This window comes from Papio anubis, chromosome 2, assembly GCF_008728515.1.
Source record: "Papio anubis isolate 15944 chromosome 2, Panubis1.0, whole genome shotgun sequence".
Taxonomy (NCBI): Eukaryota; Metazoa; Chordata; class Mammalia; order Primates; family Cercopithecidae; genus Papio; species Papio anubis.
In genome coordinates this window covers 160511143-160529233 of record NC_044977.1, presented here as the reverse complement: position 1 = coordinate 160529233, position 18091 = coordinate 160511143, and the positions used below count along the sequence as shown (strand labels likewise).

The 18091-nt window shown below is 36.4% G+C and overlaps 1 protein-coding gene across 6 annotated transcripts in view; it reads left to right on the top strand.

Annotated features, from left to right (window-relative positions):
• Positions 1-18091, top strand: part of ATP2C1 (ATPase secretory pathway Ca2+ transporting 1) — a 164755-nt gene that overhangs the window by 143570 nt on the left and 3094 nt on the right. For 3 of the 6 annotated variants that reach the window (XM_017955901.2, XM_017955903.2, XM_003895119.4), the window contains 6 exons: positions 473-541; positions 1112-1228; positions 2041-2188; positions 2726-2821; positions 3989-4130; positions 5685-5809. In XM_017955901.2, the coding sequence (XP_017811390.1) occupies positions 473-541; positions 1112-1228; positions 2041-2188; positions 2726-2821; positions 3989-4130; positions 5685-5809 (697 nt within the window). The remainder of the gene's footprint in view (positions 1-472; positions 542-1111; positions 1229-2040; positions 2189-2725; positions 2822-3988; positions 4131-5684; positions 5810-18091) is intronic. The other 3 variants (XM_017955904.2, XM_003895120.4, XM_017955902.2) reach the window with 1 other exon arrangement.

The window sequence follows — 18091 nt, the reverse complement described above, 5'->3', positions numbered from 1 at the left end:
TAATTCTTTGCTAAAATAAATGTTTCCATATTGATACATGTGTTGTATTAGTTGAAATTTTATTTATTTATTTGTTTGTTTGTTTGTTTGTTTGAGACAGAGTCTCACTTTGTTGCCAGGGCTAGAGTGCAGTGGTGTGATCTCGGCTCACTGCAACCTCCGCCTCCCAGGTTTAAGCGATTCTCCTGCCTCGGCCTCCCAAGTAGCTGGGATTACAGGCATGCGCCACCACACCCAGCTAATTTTTGTATTTTTATTAGAGATGGGGTTTTGCCATGTTGGTCAGGCTGGTCTGAACTCCTGACCTCAGGTGATCTGCCAGCTTCGGCCTCCCAATGTGCTGGGATTACAGGCGTGAGCCACAGTGCCCGGCTGGAAATTTATTTTCAAAGTTAGCTCCACAGTGTTTTAGTATAGATACATTTTTATATGATAATATTTTCTCACTTCATCTTTATTTTTTAAATTTCAGGTCTGCAATTGAAGAGGGTAAAGGGATTTATAATAACATTAAAAATTTCGTTAGATTCCAGCTGAGCACGTAAGTTTGCAAGGAATTTGTCACCATGGGTCTTCTGGATAAATTATATGAAAAATAGAACCTAAGCAGAATGCCTAGAAACTTATCTGCCTTATATTTCTGAGCATTGTTCATATGTCAGTTTTCCAAAAAGAAAATTTATTGTATTCAGAAATTTAAAGTGGCATGATAAATAGGTTGTAAATGTAACAATTAGATGTCTATATCATCAAAATATATAAATCTTTGTGATTTATTTAATAGCTCATGATATCAGGGATGAGTCACATCTCATTGTTTCCTCTTGGTATGTTTTTCCAAAAGTAGAATGGGTATCGTGTAGTCAAAAAACGGTTACCGAAATACTGTTGAAACTATCATGCACATATAAAAATTCTTTATTTGTTCCTGTTGGCTAAACATCTTGAAAATCCTTTGTTAAAATACTATTAGCTTTAAAATGTCCACATGAATGAAGAATAGTTTACAGTCTTCCTTTAAAACCATAGTAGTAGTGAAATTTTTAAGTGGTATCATAGAATCAACAGATTTACTATGCTGATATTTTTAAATGACTCTCTTTTTCAACAGGAGTATAGCAGCATTAACTTTAATCTCATTGGCTACATTAATGAACTTTCCTAATCCTCTCAATGCCATGCAGATTTTGTGGATCAATATTATTATGGATGGACCCCCAGCCCAGAGGTACGAGTTTTTTATTGCATGAGCTGGAAAAACAAGGAATGTGTGCTACCCTGATAATTAAGTTTTAAAACTTGATTTATGGACAGTTTTGGAAAACTTTGCAGCAAATGTTTTTACATTTATATTATAAATTGTGTGATGTGCGTATTTTATTTATTCTTTTTGAGTGTGCATGCAGTGTAGATCTGAGCCTTTCCACTGTTAGATGCCTAGCGTAAGGTTGAGAATAGATCAGGAATAGGTGCTATCCCTGTCCTCAGGAAGTAAGCCTTTTATTTCAAAAATTGGATATAATGGAGAAATTTCTGGGTTCAGTGTTATTATCTAGGTTCTGCTGTTGTCAGTTTTAGAGACTTTGGGAAAATATTAGAGGACCTGAGTGTCATAACTTTTTAAAAAAATTTAATGCTAATGGAGTAGTTGAGTGATAGATGTCATTTGGCCACTCCAGCAAATAATCCCAGTCAAAACCTCTTTATATGAAAGATACTTCAAAATTCAGTTGGTAGGTCATGTATTTCACACCGTATTTGAGGTAAACTTACGTGTAAATGAATTGGATGGTTTTTTGAAAGTTGATTATCTATCCCCCGTCAAATTGTGCCAGACAAATAAGTTAAAGAGGAGAGAAAAAGTGACAAAATCAGTGTTACTTTTGTATAATCATAGCCAAGGTTTTCTTTATGATTCAACATTTTGTTTCCATAAGAAAGCATTTAATTTGCTGAATAATTGAGGTTAGTGAGGTTGTGAAAGTAACAAATCCAAACCTTAAAACTTGAAAGTAATTTATTTTTCTGTTTGTTTTTAAGCCTTGGAGTAGAACCAGTGGATAAAGATGTCATTCGTAAACCTCCTCGCAACTGGAAAGACAGCATTTTGACTAAAAACTTGATACTTAAAATACTTGTTTCATCAATAATCATTGTTTGTGGGACTTTGTTTGTCTTCTGGCGTGAGGTATATTCACTGGCCAAGCTGCTATATTAACATGAATTCTATATATATAATAGGATTCCTAGTTATTTTGATGGGTGACCCAGAAGGCTGGGAAGTTAAGGGAGCCTCTTTTAGTGAAAAATATGATAAGAACATTTTAAAAGAGTTTGATTTCCATCTTTATGGATAAATAAAATTATTGATTCATGTATTAGAATAAATCTGCAGAGAAGTATCAGATACAATAAAAAGAAATGAAAATTTAGAGAGAATTTTGAAAACCTGAGTCTTAAAATCATACAACCACTTTATTTTTAAATAACAGTATTTTAATATCTAATATATAGTTCATGAATTTTTTTTTTTACTTTTTATTATGTAGATTACAACTATTCGCTAGGTGATTTATAGGAAATTTGGGTAGCTTTTACGTTTCGTATGTTAGGCTAAAGCTATTTCTTCCTAATAGAAAGAAAATATTTATATTTTTTAAAAAGCATGTTATTTATCCATTAAATTCAGCCACTGAAAAGTAATTTCGTTATTACCTCTTGACAGCTACGAGACAATGTGATTACACCTCGAGACACAACAATGACCTTCACATGCTTTGTGTTTTTTGACATGTTCAATGCACTAAGTTCCAGATCCCAGGTATGTTTAGGTGATCTTAGTTGATTGACTTGATTGACTCACTTGAGTAGACTGCTTTCTAATAAGTAGGCAAAGATTATGGGTTTTAAGCTTTGCTTAATTTTGTAACCACCAATTGCAGCCCCAGACATAGCCTTCTTATAAACATGTGCCATTGGTCACAATGAGGATGGGGCATTTGCGGGAGGTAAGCTTTATGTCTGACTAGAACATAAAAGTATTAATAATTCACAGGTGTTGTCGTCTGGGTTTAGCTGGCTATAGCTATAAGATAGATCATGGTTAACATTATCTGAGCATAGAACAAACCTCATAGGTTCTGTTGAGATTTTATTAATCTCATCTTAGAAGACAGTATTGCTAGGAGTACAATAGCAGTTTTGTGCCAATTTTTTTCCCATCACTCCTGTCATTGTGTCAAAGCTTAGGACATTTTAATTTTGCTTTTCTTCCCTTGTTGTATCTTAAGATGTGACTGCTGCTGCTTGGTCTAAGTGTTTTGATAGAAAATAATGGGCTAGAGCTTTGTGGTACTTTTTTAGAGCGTATTGTCCTTAAAAACTAGTTTCATTTGAGGCGTGACTATTCATTTCAGCTTTAAAGCACTTTATGAATTCTTAACTATATTACCATTTGCCATGCTAGAACTTCCGAGTACAGTGAATTCTCACTAATTGACCAATTTTTGAAGAAGCTGTAATTATTTTTTTATGAAAAGTGGTTTTACTTTTTCAGTACACACATAATTAGGTCCATTCTCCAAGAAAGGATTTTAGATATCTACCTTAGTGAGAATGGATAGAAACGATTTAGCAAACTACAGAGAAGTTTCTTGATGTTTGGGATGTTAAAAGAAGAAATGATTTAGCAAAATAGAAATAAAGTTTCTTGATGTTTGGGATGTTAAAAATGGTCTTATTTATATAATGTCACTTTTTTTTAAGCAAGCCCTTTCTTGATAAATAAAATAAAAGCTACTTTAATATTTACCCTTATTCCATCTGAATTATTCCAAAACAATAGTACAATTTAAGAGATTTCATAGAATTGACACTGTAGAATTCAGTGATAAAGTTATACTGCTTATTAAAAATTAGAAGTGAATATAATAAAGAAGTTATTTCTGTGACCAAGGAGTAATAATTGAACTCTCTGCTCTGCCAACAGACCAAGTCTGTGTTTGAGATTGGACTCTGCAGTAATAAAATGTTTTGCTATGCAGTTCTTGGATCCATCATGGGACAATTACTAGTAATTTACTTTCCTCCACTTCAAAAGGTTTTTCAGACTGAGAGCCTAAGCATACTGGGTAAAGAAAACGTTATCTTTATCATTTATATACTTTAGATAAATCATATTTTCTAATGTGTTCGTTTTAATTTTAAAATTCTTTTAAAATAGCAAAATAAGTAAATCACTTGATTTGAAAAAGGAATCTATTTTTTCATTTGGGAAAGCTCAGGGGAATTACTCACCTGAATCCAGGGTTTTGGTTTTTGCTTTTTTATAGGTTATCAATTGTTATAAAAATCATATTATGTGATTCTCAAATATAGCAAATCAAAACCTGCTGTATAGTTTATAACTTTTTATGTACTCTGCCATCTTGTATGAAGAGAAAACTAGACTTAATCTCCCTGAAAACCAAGTTGCTCTCTTCTTTAAAGTTAGAATTTTCAGTAAACGAATAATTCTTTCTTATTCTTTCTTGTTTGTACATTCTAATTTCACAAAATGTCAGTCTGACCCAAATAGTAGAATGTTTTATAAAGATTATTTGGAAATTACACATTATTCTTACGTTACCATTTATTATATGTATAGTACAGTGCATTTAAAAATCAGTTTTCCTATGTAAGTGTGAGGAATGATGTATTTGACAATAATGCTATCCTTTATTGAATTCTTAATTTGGGTATTTATGAAAATAGTTATACAGTGCCACTGTATTTTTTGTTACAAGTTAAAATTTACCTTGAAATTGAACTAGTTGAATTTCAGTATTTTAATTCCATATTCACATTGCTTCCTCTTTTTTTAAAAAATGGCATTTTAAGGAAACATCTGCAATTTTCCAAGCAGTAAATAAGAATTGAGATAGTGTGGATACTATTGTAAAGACAAGTCTTCTATGCTTTGAAATAGAACATATTAATGTCAAATTTTTAATCTTCAGATAGGCATTTTCATTCAAAGTGTCGACTACTGTTGATACAGTACTTTTTTAAAGGGCTGTGTGATCTATGAAATAAAAAAACTCCTTTTGTTGGTGTTACTGATAAAGGCTAGCCACATAAGGTTTCAGGGAAAGTGGTCAGAGGACTTAGGTTCTAATTCTGGCTGCTGCCTTTCCTAGTTATATGACTTTGGATAAGTCATTTAATATCTTTTTTTCTTTTCTTATTTTTAACTGAGGGTGATTGTGCCTACGTTATGGAATAGTTGTGAAACAATGTATTTGAAAGCTGTGGTGGCCAGGCGCCATGGCTCATGCCAGTAATCTCAACACTTTGGGAGGCTGAGGCAGGCAGATCACTTGAGGTTAGGAGTTCGAGACGAGCCTGTCCAAAATGGTGAAACCCCATCTCTACTAAAAATACAAAAATTAGCTGGGTATGATGGCACATGCCTGTAATCTCAGCCACTTGGGAGGCTGAGGCAGGAGAATGGCTTGAACCCGGGAGGCAGAGGTTGCAGTGAGCCGAGATCACACCACTGCATTCCAGCCTGGGCAACAGAGCAAGACTCCGCCTCAAAAAAAAAAAAAAAAAATTGTGGTAAAATGCTAGAAAAATGTAAGCTATTAAGCTTTGCAACTGTAAGTTTCAAAGAAATGTAAAACCCAACTTATTTTCTCTTGCAGATCTGTTGTTTCTTTTGGGTCTCACCTCATCAGTGTGCATAGTGGCAGAAATTATAAAGAAGGTTGAAAGGAGCAGGGAAAAGATCCAGAAGCATGTTAGTTCGACATCATCATCTTTTCTTGAAGTATGATGCATATTGCATTATTTTATTTGCAAACTAGAAATTGCAGTCTGAGGATCATTTAGAAGGGCAAGTTCAAGAGGATATGAAGATTTCAGAACTTTTTAACTATTCATTGACTAAAAATGAACGTTAATGTTAAAGACTTAAGACTTTAACCTGCTGGCAGTCCCACATGAAATTATGCAACTTTGAGATCATATTCCTTGATATAATTGGCTTTTGTGATTGAGTGAAACTTTATAAAGCATATGGTCAGTTATTTAATTTAAAAAAAAGGGCAAAACCTGAACCACCTTCTGCACTTAAAGAAGTCTAACAGTATAAATACACTATCTATCTTAGATAGATATATTTTTTTTTATTTTTAAATATTGTACTATTTATGGTGGTGGGGCTTTCTTACTAATACACAAATAAATTTAATCATTTCAAAGGCATTCTATTTGGTTTAGAAGTTGATTCCCAGGAGTGCCATATTTCAGCTACTGTATTTCCTTTTTCCTGTAATGTAAGCACCTCAGATACCATGTGCTACCATTTTTGTATCAAGTTTTTTGCACAGGATGTGACCACTGTCAGATCACTGTTCTTTTCTTTCTTTTTGTGATTGAAAAGCCTATACTACAATTTGAAGTAAATTTTTGTTTTTCTTAGTAAGTGTAAATGGTTGCTTTATTTAATTTAATTTAATTTAATTTAATTTAATTTTATTTTATTTTATTTTATTTTAAAAAGGTATGTCTTTGGTATAGCAGAATTAATGCAGGGCTATCAAGTGGTATTCTAGGATAACAGTGTCCATAATTAACACTTAGTCATAGAGTCAAAAACATTTAAGACTGATGGGGCTGAAGTTTATAATAAATTATATTAACATGTCTTCCTTTTTGAGTTAAAGGAGACTATATACTTTGTCAAATATCATTTTGTCATCCTCTAAATATAAATCCAAATACCTCAGCTAAGTAATTCTATTTTATTATTTTTGCTGTTATGTAGTTTTTAATCATATTTCTTAGGAAGTATAGGCTACTGGACTTAAAGAATAAAAAGTCCCCAAACCCAAACAGATGGTTTATGAACCAGAGTATATGTGGAAGATTCTTTGCTGGCCTTGCTCTGTGTGCATCTGCAGCTTCTTTGGCCTAGATTTTAGCACAAATCTGAGTCTGTCTCTTCTACTTTCATCACGTGTTCTGTACCTTCTTTTTGTTTCATTGGGCATGCTAGGGAGATGATGAATTTTGTGTGTAATGCCATCAGTTTTCATAAAAGCTTGATGAGGTATAGGTCATTTGTTTTGAGTATGTGGGCCAGAAATTTAAAATTAGAAATTTGTTTTTCTGTTGAATATTTCTATCTATAAACAGAAATGGGTCCCAATTCTTAGAGGTTTAATCCTTCTTGAAGCTAATAAGTTTTGTATTTTACAATCTTTCAGGATGACCCATTCCTTAGCTTTTATCCAATATGAAACTACAAGTGTTAGCACTGAACTATTGTAATTGATAGGGAAAATACCTATTCTTTGAGTCTTGTTACTGAGGCAGTTGAGTGTAAGGAGCTGCCTGAAGTTTATTCTACTTAACCCTTTAAGGCTGAATTGTCAAATGTACATTGTTCCATGTCATTAGATGGAACATGGAAGCCATTGTCTAATCAACTCTATCATTAGTGACTTGATGTCTCATACCTTAATTTTGTAATGATTTTTCTTCTCTGTTACAAAGACTTGAAATACGTATTAAATGCACGTTAATCTTTTGCTTTGCATTTTAGGTTCAGATTATGACTTGATTGAAATAAATGTGCCTATACATTCATTTGCTTTGTACTATAAAAATAAAAATGATTTCTTAAGTTAATGGCATCCCAGTGGGGACTATTAGCATTAAAATTATCCATATGGATGCTGAAGATACAGAAATTAAAATTATCCATATGGATGCTGGAGAATGCATAGTACACAGAATCTATGATTTAAAAAGAAGTTGAATGTACAGTACAGATCCAGATTGCAATTTTCCATAATATATTAATCCAAGTTGACATGGATGATTTAAATGTGCTGGTATCTAAATTTTAAATTTTTACCCCATTTCCTAATCCTAGGACTTGCTAGAGTCCCTAACAATACTAACTTATTTGATGTTTTCCCCTGTTAAACTACCTTATGGAGTTATTTGGCCCCATAATGGCTAAACATCAGGGAAGAAAAGAAAAGAACTTAAAATAATGCACTGATGAGGTAAACAGTTCTGAAGTGATCAAAACTGGCCACACAGAACAAGGCTGAACATGTTGTGTCACATTTATGCTGGACATTGCATAACCCAGAGATGAAACAAAAGTGAAACCATGCAACCCAAAGACCCTCCCTTCTCAGGATATAGGCTTTGTTTATAGCAGTAACCACCCTCACAAGAATAAGACACATTATTTACCTGTCATGTCCATGTAGGGTATGTATTTTACATTGGTAGTCTTTTTGAGATCACTTAAGTTTTGGTCTCCTTGATACACTACATAAGTAAAGTATGTATTGGTCACACTTAAAAATAGTTTCTCACTGAAATGAGTTGGAGGCAAACAATAAACTAATATTTAGGAAACTTAATTAACTTTACCTTGCTTTCTGCCTCTGTCACTTGGCAATTCACTTCCGCATATGACTCATCCATGAAGTTAGATGATGAACTGGTTATCTTTTCATTACATTTATTTAGTACCTGGAGTGTGCTAGAAGTAGAACGATGATGGCATCCCTGCCCTATAGGAGCCCATGAACACAGATAGCAGGGGATATTACTGCTAATAAGCTATTTCAAGAAAGTTAATAGGGATCTTTGCCTATTTACTTTAAAAATACACATAGATTAAAATGAGTCCAGTGCACATTTCACTAGATAATTTCCTTGACGTTGGCTTTTGAAAATCTTTGAAGCACTTTTTAAGACTGAGCTCCCGCAATCCAAACAGCAGCTGATTTGCACACTAAAACGTGGTATGGATATTCATCCTTAACTAGTATGTGATTGGACAGAGAGATCACTCTGATGGTTAAGTTTCCTTGAGCTCAGCTACCACTTGAACTATTAACTCTTATTTAATGACATTATTTTGGGTTTTGGTTGTCAAGAGTTGGTTATTGTTAATAATGGATAGTGGTTAACCAGTCCCTGGTATTAATGTAGATACAGTTGTCCATAAACATTGTTGTGGGTTTAGATTTAAAAAAAAAAAAAAGGTAGTATCGTGCCTTCAGGAAGTTTTCAGTCAGTTCTGGAGACCAATGTGAAATATATCCAGTAGGATGGTAAATGTTGTCCAGAATGCTACAGTAGCTGAAGGAGACAGATAACTTCATGGGATCCTCAAAGAAATTTGTCATGGAAATTGCCTAGAACTAGTGACAGCTGAATCAAATTTTAAGTTGGGAAACTCCAGCTGAGAAGCAGTGGGACATTGCAGCCAAACAGCAAAGTCTCTGCAGAGGTGGTGGTAGGGGCTAGAAGGAATCTGTGAAAACCACAGTGAGTTTGATACTGTTAAGACCAGGAAGTACAGTGTGAAGGGTTGGAGAGATAGGCAGAAGCCTAATGGTGAAAGCAGAGACAATTGATTTGTCTGATAGCATGCCAGGGCATTTCAAGAGTTTGATGTGAGTTTGGATTTTTGTATCGTAACATGCTGATGGAAGCACAGAGGATCAGTTGTGAAGACTGAAATAGGGAGACCAATTAGAAACTCAAGGAAGCTTAAGGAGTAAAGGGATGATTGAGCTGTGGCAGTCACGATGGAGAGAAAGGCATGGAATTTGAATTGTCTTTTTTTTTTTTTTTTGAGGCAGGGTCTCACTCTGTCCCCCAGGTTGGAGTGCAGTGGTGTGATCTCGGCTCACTGCAACTTCTACCTCCCAGGATCAAGTGATCCTTCCACCTCAGCCTCCTGAGTATCTGGGATTACAGGTGCACACCACCATGTCTGGCTAATTTTTTTGTATTTTTGGTAGAGGCAGGGTTTCACTTTGTTGCCCAGGCTGGTCTCGGACTCCTAAGCTCTGGCGATCCACCAGCCTTGGGCTCCCAAAATGCTGGGATTAGGTGTGAACCACTGTGCCCAGCCTTGAATTTTTATCTTCTGAGAGATAACATTGACGTGACTGGATAGGAGAAAAGGAAAATGGAAAAGATACTAGTCTGTGGCCTTTGGCTTGAATAGTAGAGCTATTAGCAGAAGAACCTAAGCTAAGCAGGGTTTAGTGGGACACAGGTCCATCTGAAATGTAAAGCTTGTTGTGTCCTTGAGATTTCCCAGCTGGATGTGTTAAAGCTATGGCTGACTAATTATAAGCTCATAGAAAAACACATCCATTTTTTTGTTGTTGTTAAATTAAGCAATAAGTGAAAGTAAACTCAGCTTTGACAGAATAAGATTTCCTTTAAAAACTTTCCTTTAGCATAGTTATTAATCAGCAAACAGTTGTATAAATTCAAAATGCAGAAGGACAAGATAATATTTCAGTCTCCTTTGTTATCGAATGTTAATAGTGAATCTGTTATTAAGGTTACTGACTGGAAAACACTGATCTGAATTACTGGCCGCACTTTTTTTTTGATACTTGCAGTAAGACACTTTCTGAGAGTGTGTGTGTATGTATGTTTATGTGTGTGTCAGCGAACCACATAGCTTAAGGTATGCCACATGAGGAAACCCTAGTGAGTAAATAACATTACCATTAGAAAACAGCTACTTACTCTGAATGAGTAATTGTGGCAGAAGAGTAGAAAACAATGTTGATTTTTTGTTTGTTTTTTGAGAAGGAGTCTTGCTCTGTTGCCCAGGCTGGAGTGCAGTGGCGCGATCTTGGCTCACTGCAACCTCTGCTTCCTGAGTTCAAGTGATTCTCCTGTCTCATCCTCCTGAGTAGCTGGGATTACAGGCGTGTGCCACCATGCCCAGCTAATTTTCGCATATCTAGTAGAGACAGGGTTTTACCATGTTGGTCAGGCTGGTCTCAAACTCCTGACCTCAGGTGATCCACGCGCCTCAGCCTCCCAAAGTGCTGGGATTACAGGCATGAGCCACAGCACTTGGCCTCTTTAGTTTTTTAAATTTTACGTGTAATTCTTTTGGCCTTTCTAGTCTCGTCTCCTACACAATGCTCCAGTACAGTCGACTTTGAGATCATTGTGGACAGTGTTACTTTAAGTTGAAATCCTTTTATCTCTGTCCCAATGTTGAGAATCAGAGAGAGCTTTTACCTCTACTTCAAAGCCCAGTGAAATGCCAACAAGAATAACCTTTCCAGATTTCTATAATGTGTCTGTGGGGGGGGGGGGGGGGGGGGTACAGTTTCTTGAACACTTTTTTTTGTTTGAGGCAAGGTGTTGCTCTGTAGTGTGATCATGGCTTCCTGCAGCCTGGACATCTGGGCTCAAGTGATCCTCCTACCTCAACCTCTCGAGTGGCTGGGACTGCAGGCACATGCCACCATACCTAGCTAATTTTGTGTATTTTTTTTGTAGAGATTAGGTTTTGCCATGTCGCCCAGGCTGGTCTCAGACTCCTGGGCTCAAGCAATCTGCCCGCTTTGACCTCTCAAAGTGCTGGGATTATAAGCGTGAGCCATCACGCCCAGCCTAACTTCTTGTAAACACTCTTTAAATGTAGCAATAAGCTTGCATATAACTTATTTAAATATGTTAAAAATAAAAAGTATTTACATATAACTTATAAAATTGTGGGATTTTTATGTTTTAGAAAGCATTAAAAATTTAAGTTGAAAACACTTGTTGATAAATCTAAACAGAAATTTGGTAATCTCTTTCATAAATTAAGTGTCAAAGTTTGGGGAGAAAAGTGAAAACAATTATTTGAGCCATTAGTTTTTATCCTTAGAAATCCTTTTCTAATATAAATCTGCTGGTGTTCTCGTGTACACATGAGCATATATGATGTAACAGCCTGTGCTTGCACAGCTGCTTCAGGTAGATGGTGTTTCATGTGCAGGTCACTGTGCACACCTGACTTTGCTATTCCTATTCTGTTTTACTCAAATCTGGCCAAACTGACAAATATACCGACAAAGGCCCGCATTTCTGTGGTGTTAGGCCTTCATGGTTGTTAGGCCTGACAGAACTTCTTTTCATATTTAACGCAAAGGTGCCCTAGCATCATTATTTCTTAAGCAATAGTTGCATTGCTCTACTTAGTAACCCTTTTGAGTAGAAACCACATCTCATTGTTATGAGCACTCAATGCCAGAAACTGAGCAAATCGTTCTATATAAATTCCAGAGATCCATTTTTGGGCTCTGGATTTGTAGGTTTTGAAAATGTGCCTTTTAATAGTTTAAAAAAAAATTACTAATCTTCTCAACTACATTAAAGAACTTTCTATTAAAGTTTTCTCTGTGATAAGTATATCAAAGTGCCCTTTAGTTGACAAGTGATAATTTGGTGCCATCTTATGGTCATAAATAAAATACCATATAATGCCTGGACCATTGCTCTTGTCAGGTCTGCATCTTGCAGGCATACTGTGAAACACATGGTTTGTGCGTCTTACAAATAGGTAACTGTGTAGAAAATGTATGTCTGATAGGAAAGACATGACAAACTTTACATTTAAGCATTATTAGATCAATTTTAAGAAGTTATAAATTAGAATGTTTTAATTCCTATTTCTGTCTCATATTCATCTGTGTGGTTGCGTAATAGGATTACATTAGATTTTGTAAGTATTTTTCTATATGGAGTGGGTCTGGATGGTTGGATGGTCCATGCATCAGCTAGAGGTATTACAAGTTAGGGAAATAGTTTAATTTAATCTTGTTTAACTCATCCACATGGAGCTATTATTTAGTTTTGGTGTAGAAACTATGGCCAGGCGTGGTGGCTCACACCTGTAATCCCAGCACTTTGTGAGGGTGTGGAAGGCAGGTTACTTGAGGCCAGGAGTTCGAGACCAGTCTGGCCAACATGGCGAAACTAAAAATACAAAAATCTGTAGGGCGTGGTGTTGCATCCCTGTAATGCCAGCTTCTTGGGAGGCTAAGAACCAGAACTGCTTGAACCTGGGAGGCGGTGAGCCTAGATTGCGCCACTGCATTCTGGTCTGGGAGACAGAACAAGACTCTGTCTCAAAAAAAGAAAAAGGAAAGAAAAGAAAGAAACTACGCCATGCAGGTCAGATTCTCCTGTTGCCTATTTTTGTAAATAAAGTTTTATTAGAACACAACTATGCACATTCATTCACAATATTGTTTATTGGCATTGTCATGCTATGGCAGCAAAGGTGAGCCGTTGCAAGAGACTATATGACCTGTAAAGCCTAAAATATTTACTATCTGGCCCTTTGTAGAAAGTTTGCCTACTCATTTAGATATTCAAAAAGAGGAAAATAGGCCTGTACCTTGCATTCAGTGGATTAGAAAGGAAGTGGCACCAATTTTCTCTACCCTCCAATCTCCCAACAGTATATTCTCTCTTGTATAGATGCATTTGGTAGCAGATTTGATGTCAGTGACTACTCTGAGTCTCCATCAAGGCTCCCATGTAGAGAAAGTCAGAGTGTCTCAGACTGTTGTTAAAACATCATCAACCAGGAGGACATGCCATCACATTATCAAGGCTTCTTGTTCTTACAGTAGGTGGAGTATTCTGATCTGCCGTCCCATCTGAATTGTGCTTCCCATCTCTCTCTCTCTGCTCACCCAATTTTTTATCCATCTGAAGCAGTCTTCTCTTGTCTGGTTGATGGGCTCACTTCTACCTCTTGGATGCAGAAGAGAAGTGGAGGTTTCCCTCCTATTGGTTGTACAAACCCAGAGAAACAAAGCTTAATCTGAATAGGCTAAAGTATATTATCTTGCTTAGAGAAGACAACATTTAGTAATAGTAGAAACTAAACTATCCTAACAGCTCAGTCTTAGGGAAAAAATATAGTCACTAACTCATTTTCTCAGAACAGAACATTCTAAACCAAAACATATCTGCATAGTTCCCACAGATACCAAAAGGTGACTATATATGTGCATATATACATAAATGTAAAAATATATTTATATTTTCAGAGAAAGACTTAGCTATTTTAACCAAATAGAATGTTTTCAAGAGTAGCAGGAATAGAAGAGATTGAATGTGCATTGTAACATGTTCATTTTTCATTTGATTTCTCTCCCTAAAAACAGAATCCAGTGAAACTAGCTGGAAATTCTTCTTTCATGTATTATCTCATTCTCTTCTCCCATTTTAACAGACTGTCGTGCAGTCATGCCTTTTAAATTTTAAAACTTCCTTCCTCAACATGAAGTTCTCATCTTAGAATTTTTACAGCTGGATGGACTTGAATTTAGTATTATTCATACCTCTGGAAAGAAATGCAAAAGCAGCTTACCCTGTATGGCTCAGAAAGCTGCTGCTGGAAGTGGGGTGGCATTTTTCCAAGAGTAGTATTTAATTTCAAATTGGTACAAGATGCAGAATCACTTTCAGCTGTGATGACTGAAGTGTGTCATTAAAAGACATGAGATAAACACCAAGTACCCCACATCTATCTTATTGAAAATACAGTGTCACATTTTGAGTCAGGCACCACTGAAAGTTTATCCTTTTATGGAACTTTCTGGTCTTGGTAGTGATGGCTTTCCAGGTGCTGCTCAGGTTCATGGTACGCCAGCCAGCCAAACAGCATGTGGTTGAGAGCAGCACCCAGTGAAATCTGGCAACCTTGCTAAGGGTAAAACTGGGTTTGGCTTCCTTAGGATTATGGAGTAGGGCCAGGTTTATAACGCTGGTAGTTGCAGGAAGAGGAAATTCCTAGGAAATGGTAATATCTGCTCTTCACCTTTTTCTCTTTTTTTTTTTTTGAGACGGAGTCTCGGTCTGTCGCCCAGGCTAAAGTGCAGTGGCACGATCTCAGCTCACTGCAAGCTCTGCCTCCTGGGTTCACGCCATTCTCCTGCCTCAGCCTCCCGAGTAGCTGGGACTACAGGTGCCTGCCACCACGCCGGCTAATTTTGTTTTTGTATTTTTAGTAGAGATGGGGTTTCACTGTGTTAGCCAGGATGGTCTCGATCTCTTGACCTCGTTACCCACCCACCTCGGCCTCCCAAAGTGCTGGGATTACAGGTGTGAGCCACTGCGCCTGGCCACCTTTTCCTATCTTTAAACATGCCAAGGGCTCTTTCAAATTGAGCTTTAAAAACACTACAGAAAACTCTGAAAATAGGAAAAAGGGCTAAAGGGGGACAGGTACTCACATGGGGATAATTCCTTCTAGTCTTTTGTCATTATTTTCTAAGTTTGAGCTTGGCTGCCCATTGAAATTCTCTTGGTAGTTTTCTACCCTTTCCAGTGTGGCTACTGCTGGAGTTGCTATAATATTCTCACATTCCTGCCCGTGTCTCTTCTTCACCATATTTGATAGTGTTGATCTCCTTTGCCTCTGCAAAATTCTGCTTTTAAACCTATGGCAATTCTGGTCTCAAACGTTGTCTTAATCTTTGTACTGCTTAACACTCACTCACTTCTTCCCACATTCCTTGCTTTGCCCTGGCTTTTCATTGGGGATATAACAGTGGCCATCACTTAATAACACATTTTTAGTATGAGGCACTGTGTTAAGTAACTTAAAAATACATGTTATTTTATCTTTTACACAATAATTTGGACTGTTAAAATCCTTTGTAGGTGGGCCAACTGAGGCATAGTCATTGATTTATTTCCTTTTGTGCACAAAGGAGAAAAAGAGAATTCTAAGGGCTTTTTAGCTATGGTCTTTATCTTCTGAAATTCAAATTCAGATGCTAAAAGGTTAATTTGAATTCTTTCCCCATGATCAAATAGCATGAAAGACCTGTGATTATATTTACAGGATGTATATTAAACTTTCAAGGTCCAGGTGTCTCAAAAAGTGCTTGTACAAAATAGACTTCACATATAATTTTATCAGCACTAAATACAGAACATGATTAGGTTATAGTAAAAGTTTTCCTGTCTCTGCAGCTTTATCTCTAAAATTTATTCATCTTAGCTGCCCAGAGTTCCTTTTGTTACTTGAGCTGCTAACTGAAGACAATTTCCAAAGCCTAAGATAAGATTTCATTTGTTAGAACTGAATTAGAAAGAGCAGGACCTAATCACTTGATTGCAAACACAGGAAACTAGATTTTGGAAAGGGAATATGGGATGTATAACATTCTGCTTCTACACAGGTGTTCCTAATGTATATCTGATCTGAATTTTAAAATTCCTATTCTTTAAAGCCAGGTCAAAAGCCAGGCATGAGAATCTTCCTGTGATTTAACCTCTCATCCTGGTGACTGCTGTTTCCTTATTGTAGTATTCAGTCTGCACTTTGCCATTTTGCATCTGACAGACAATACTTTATATAATGGTAAAAACCACAGTTACTTTTGCACCAACCTAATAAAATAATCTCTTGTCATTTCATTGTGTGTTGTCTCCCAAGCAGCTTAAACAAGAATGTCTTCTGCAGGGGGTTCAGGTGCTATGTCATCATTCTTCGGTGAACCACCTTATATACTCCTGTGAAGTACCTTATATACTCATCTAATATATTTAGGAGAAGATATACACCAGGGTAGTATACTTAAAGGGACATTATTAGACTTTCACTCCTTTACTGCAAGGCTGGATAATTTTCAGTGGAATGGTCCTGAAATGGTTAGAGAAAGGAACCTGACTTATTACTTCTGCTGGAGGAGGACACTTTTAATCAAAGAAAAACATGATAGAGGTAATTCAGTGGTTTTAAGAAGCAGTGTTGATGACAACCCAGGAAATGGGACAGTTATATTAATATAATCTCCAGATTAGCCTCAAACTCCAGGAATCAAGGTAGGGAGGATTTGGTATAACAAAGGTCTTATATGTGTGTGTTTTTGTTTTGTTTTGTTTTTTTGAGACGGAGTCTTGCTCTGTCACCCAGGCTTGAGTACAGTGGCGCTATCTCGGTTCACTGCAGCCTCTGTCTCCCACGTTCAAGCAACTCTCCCACCTCAGCCTCCTGAGTAGGTGGGACTACAGGTGCCTGCCATGATGCCCGGCTAATTTTTGTATTTTTAGTAGAGATGGGGTTTCACCATGTTGGCCAGGCTGGTCTTGAACTCCTGACCTCAAATAGTCTGCCTGCCTTGGCCTTCCAAAGTGCTGGGATTACAGGCGTGAGCCACACACCCAGCACGGGTCTGACATGTTTATAGTCCCCATTAGATACATTATTTTCCAGTAACATTTCTTTTCAAAAATAGATGTACTTGACTGCTCTTTTCTTGATTCTTCTGGGAATAACCATCTCTTTGGAGATGGTTGTTAGTAAGATTATAAAAATAACCTTACTGAAGAATTCCCATGTAATCCTCTGAAAATAATAAAAATTTCCTTATTTCAAGAACTCTTATTTAACAAAGTAATTGTTAGGTTTGAATATTCTAGGAGCAAATGATGTATTGTGTCTTTTGTAAATGGAGAAACCCAGTCAACACTTGGCAGGTGTGTGTTTGACACTGGCTGATGCTGGGCTTATTCCTCTAAGAGTATGGTACTTCTAGGAAAGTAAAGAAAATTGTTTATCAGATATTAGGAACTGTACATAGGCCTGCTCAAAATGGCAGCTTTAAAGCTACCTTTAGGGCTATTCCTGATGGAATATACCAGTGGGAGAGTACAGAAGGAAGAACACAATTTGTATGAATACAAGTAAAATGAAGGTTGAATATATTTTCGGATCTTGCCCAATGCATTTATTCTACTTGGTTCTCTTTATTTTCAAGTTCTTATTTGGAACTGGCTTGCGCCTTCATAACTCTTCAGGTATTTCTAATTTTAGCAGCCTCTATTTGGCAGTATTTTCCAGAGCAGTACCTTTTAAACTTTTTCACTACAGTCCACAGTAAGGAATACATTTTACACAATGACCTAATACATGATATGTATATCTGATATTTTCCATTCTAATTTTTTCATTAAAAAATAATGGGTGTGACTCATTACTTTCACATCTCATTAATGGGTCAAAATCTATAGTATAAAGAGGGCATAGAGTCTGGTGTTGCTGCATATATCTCTGATATTTTCACTTCTCACTGTTTCCTCCTCCTCTAGGTCTAACAGCTCAGGATGCTGTTTCTTATTTGGCTGGGGCCATTAGTTTCAACTTCTGCTTTAAAACCTGAAGTGTACCTAAAGTGCTCTTCAATCCTGTCATGGTCTCATTGACTTAAGTACTTACTTTTAGTAGAGACAGTTTTCTGTC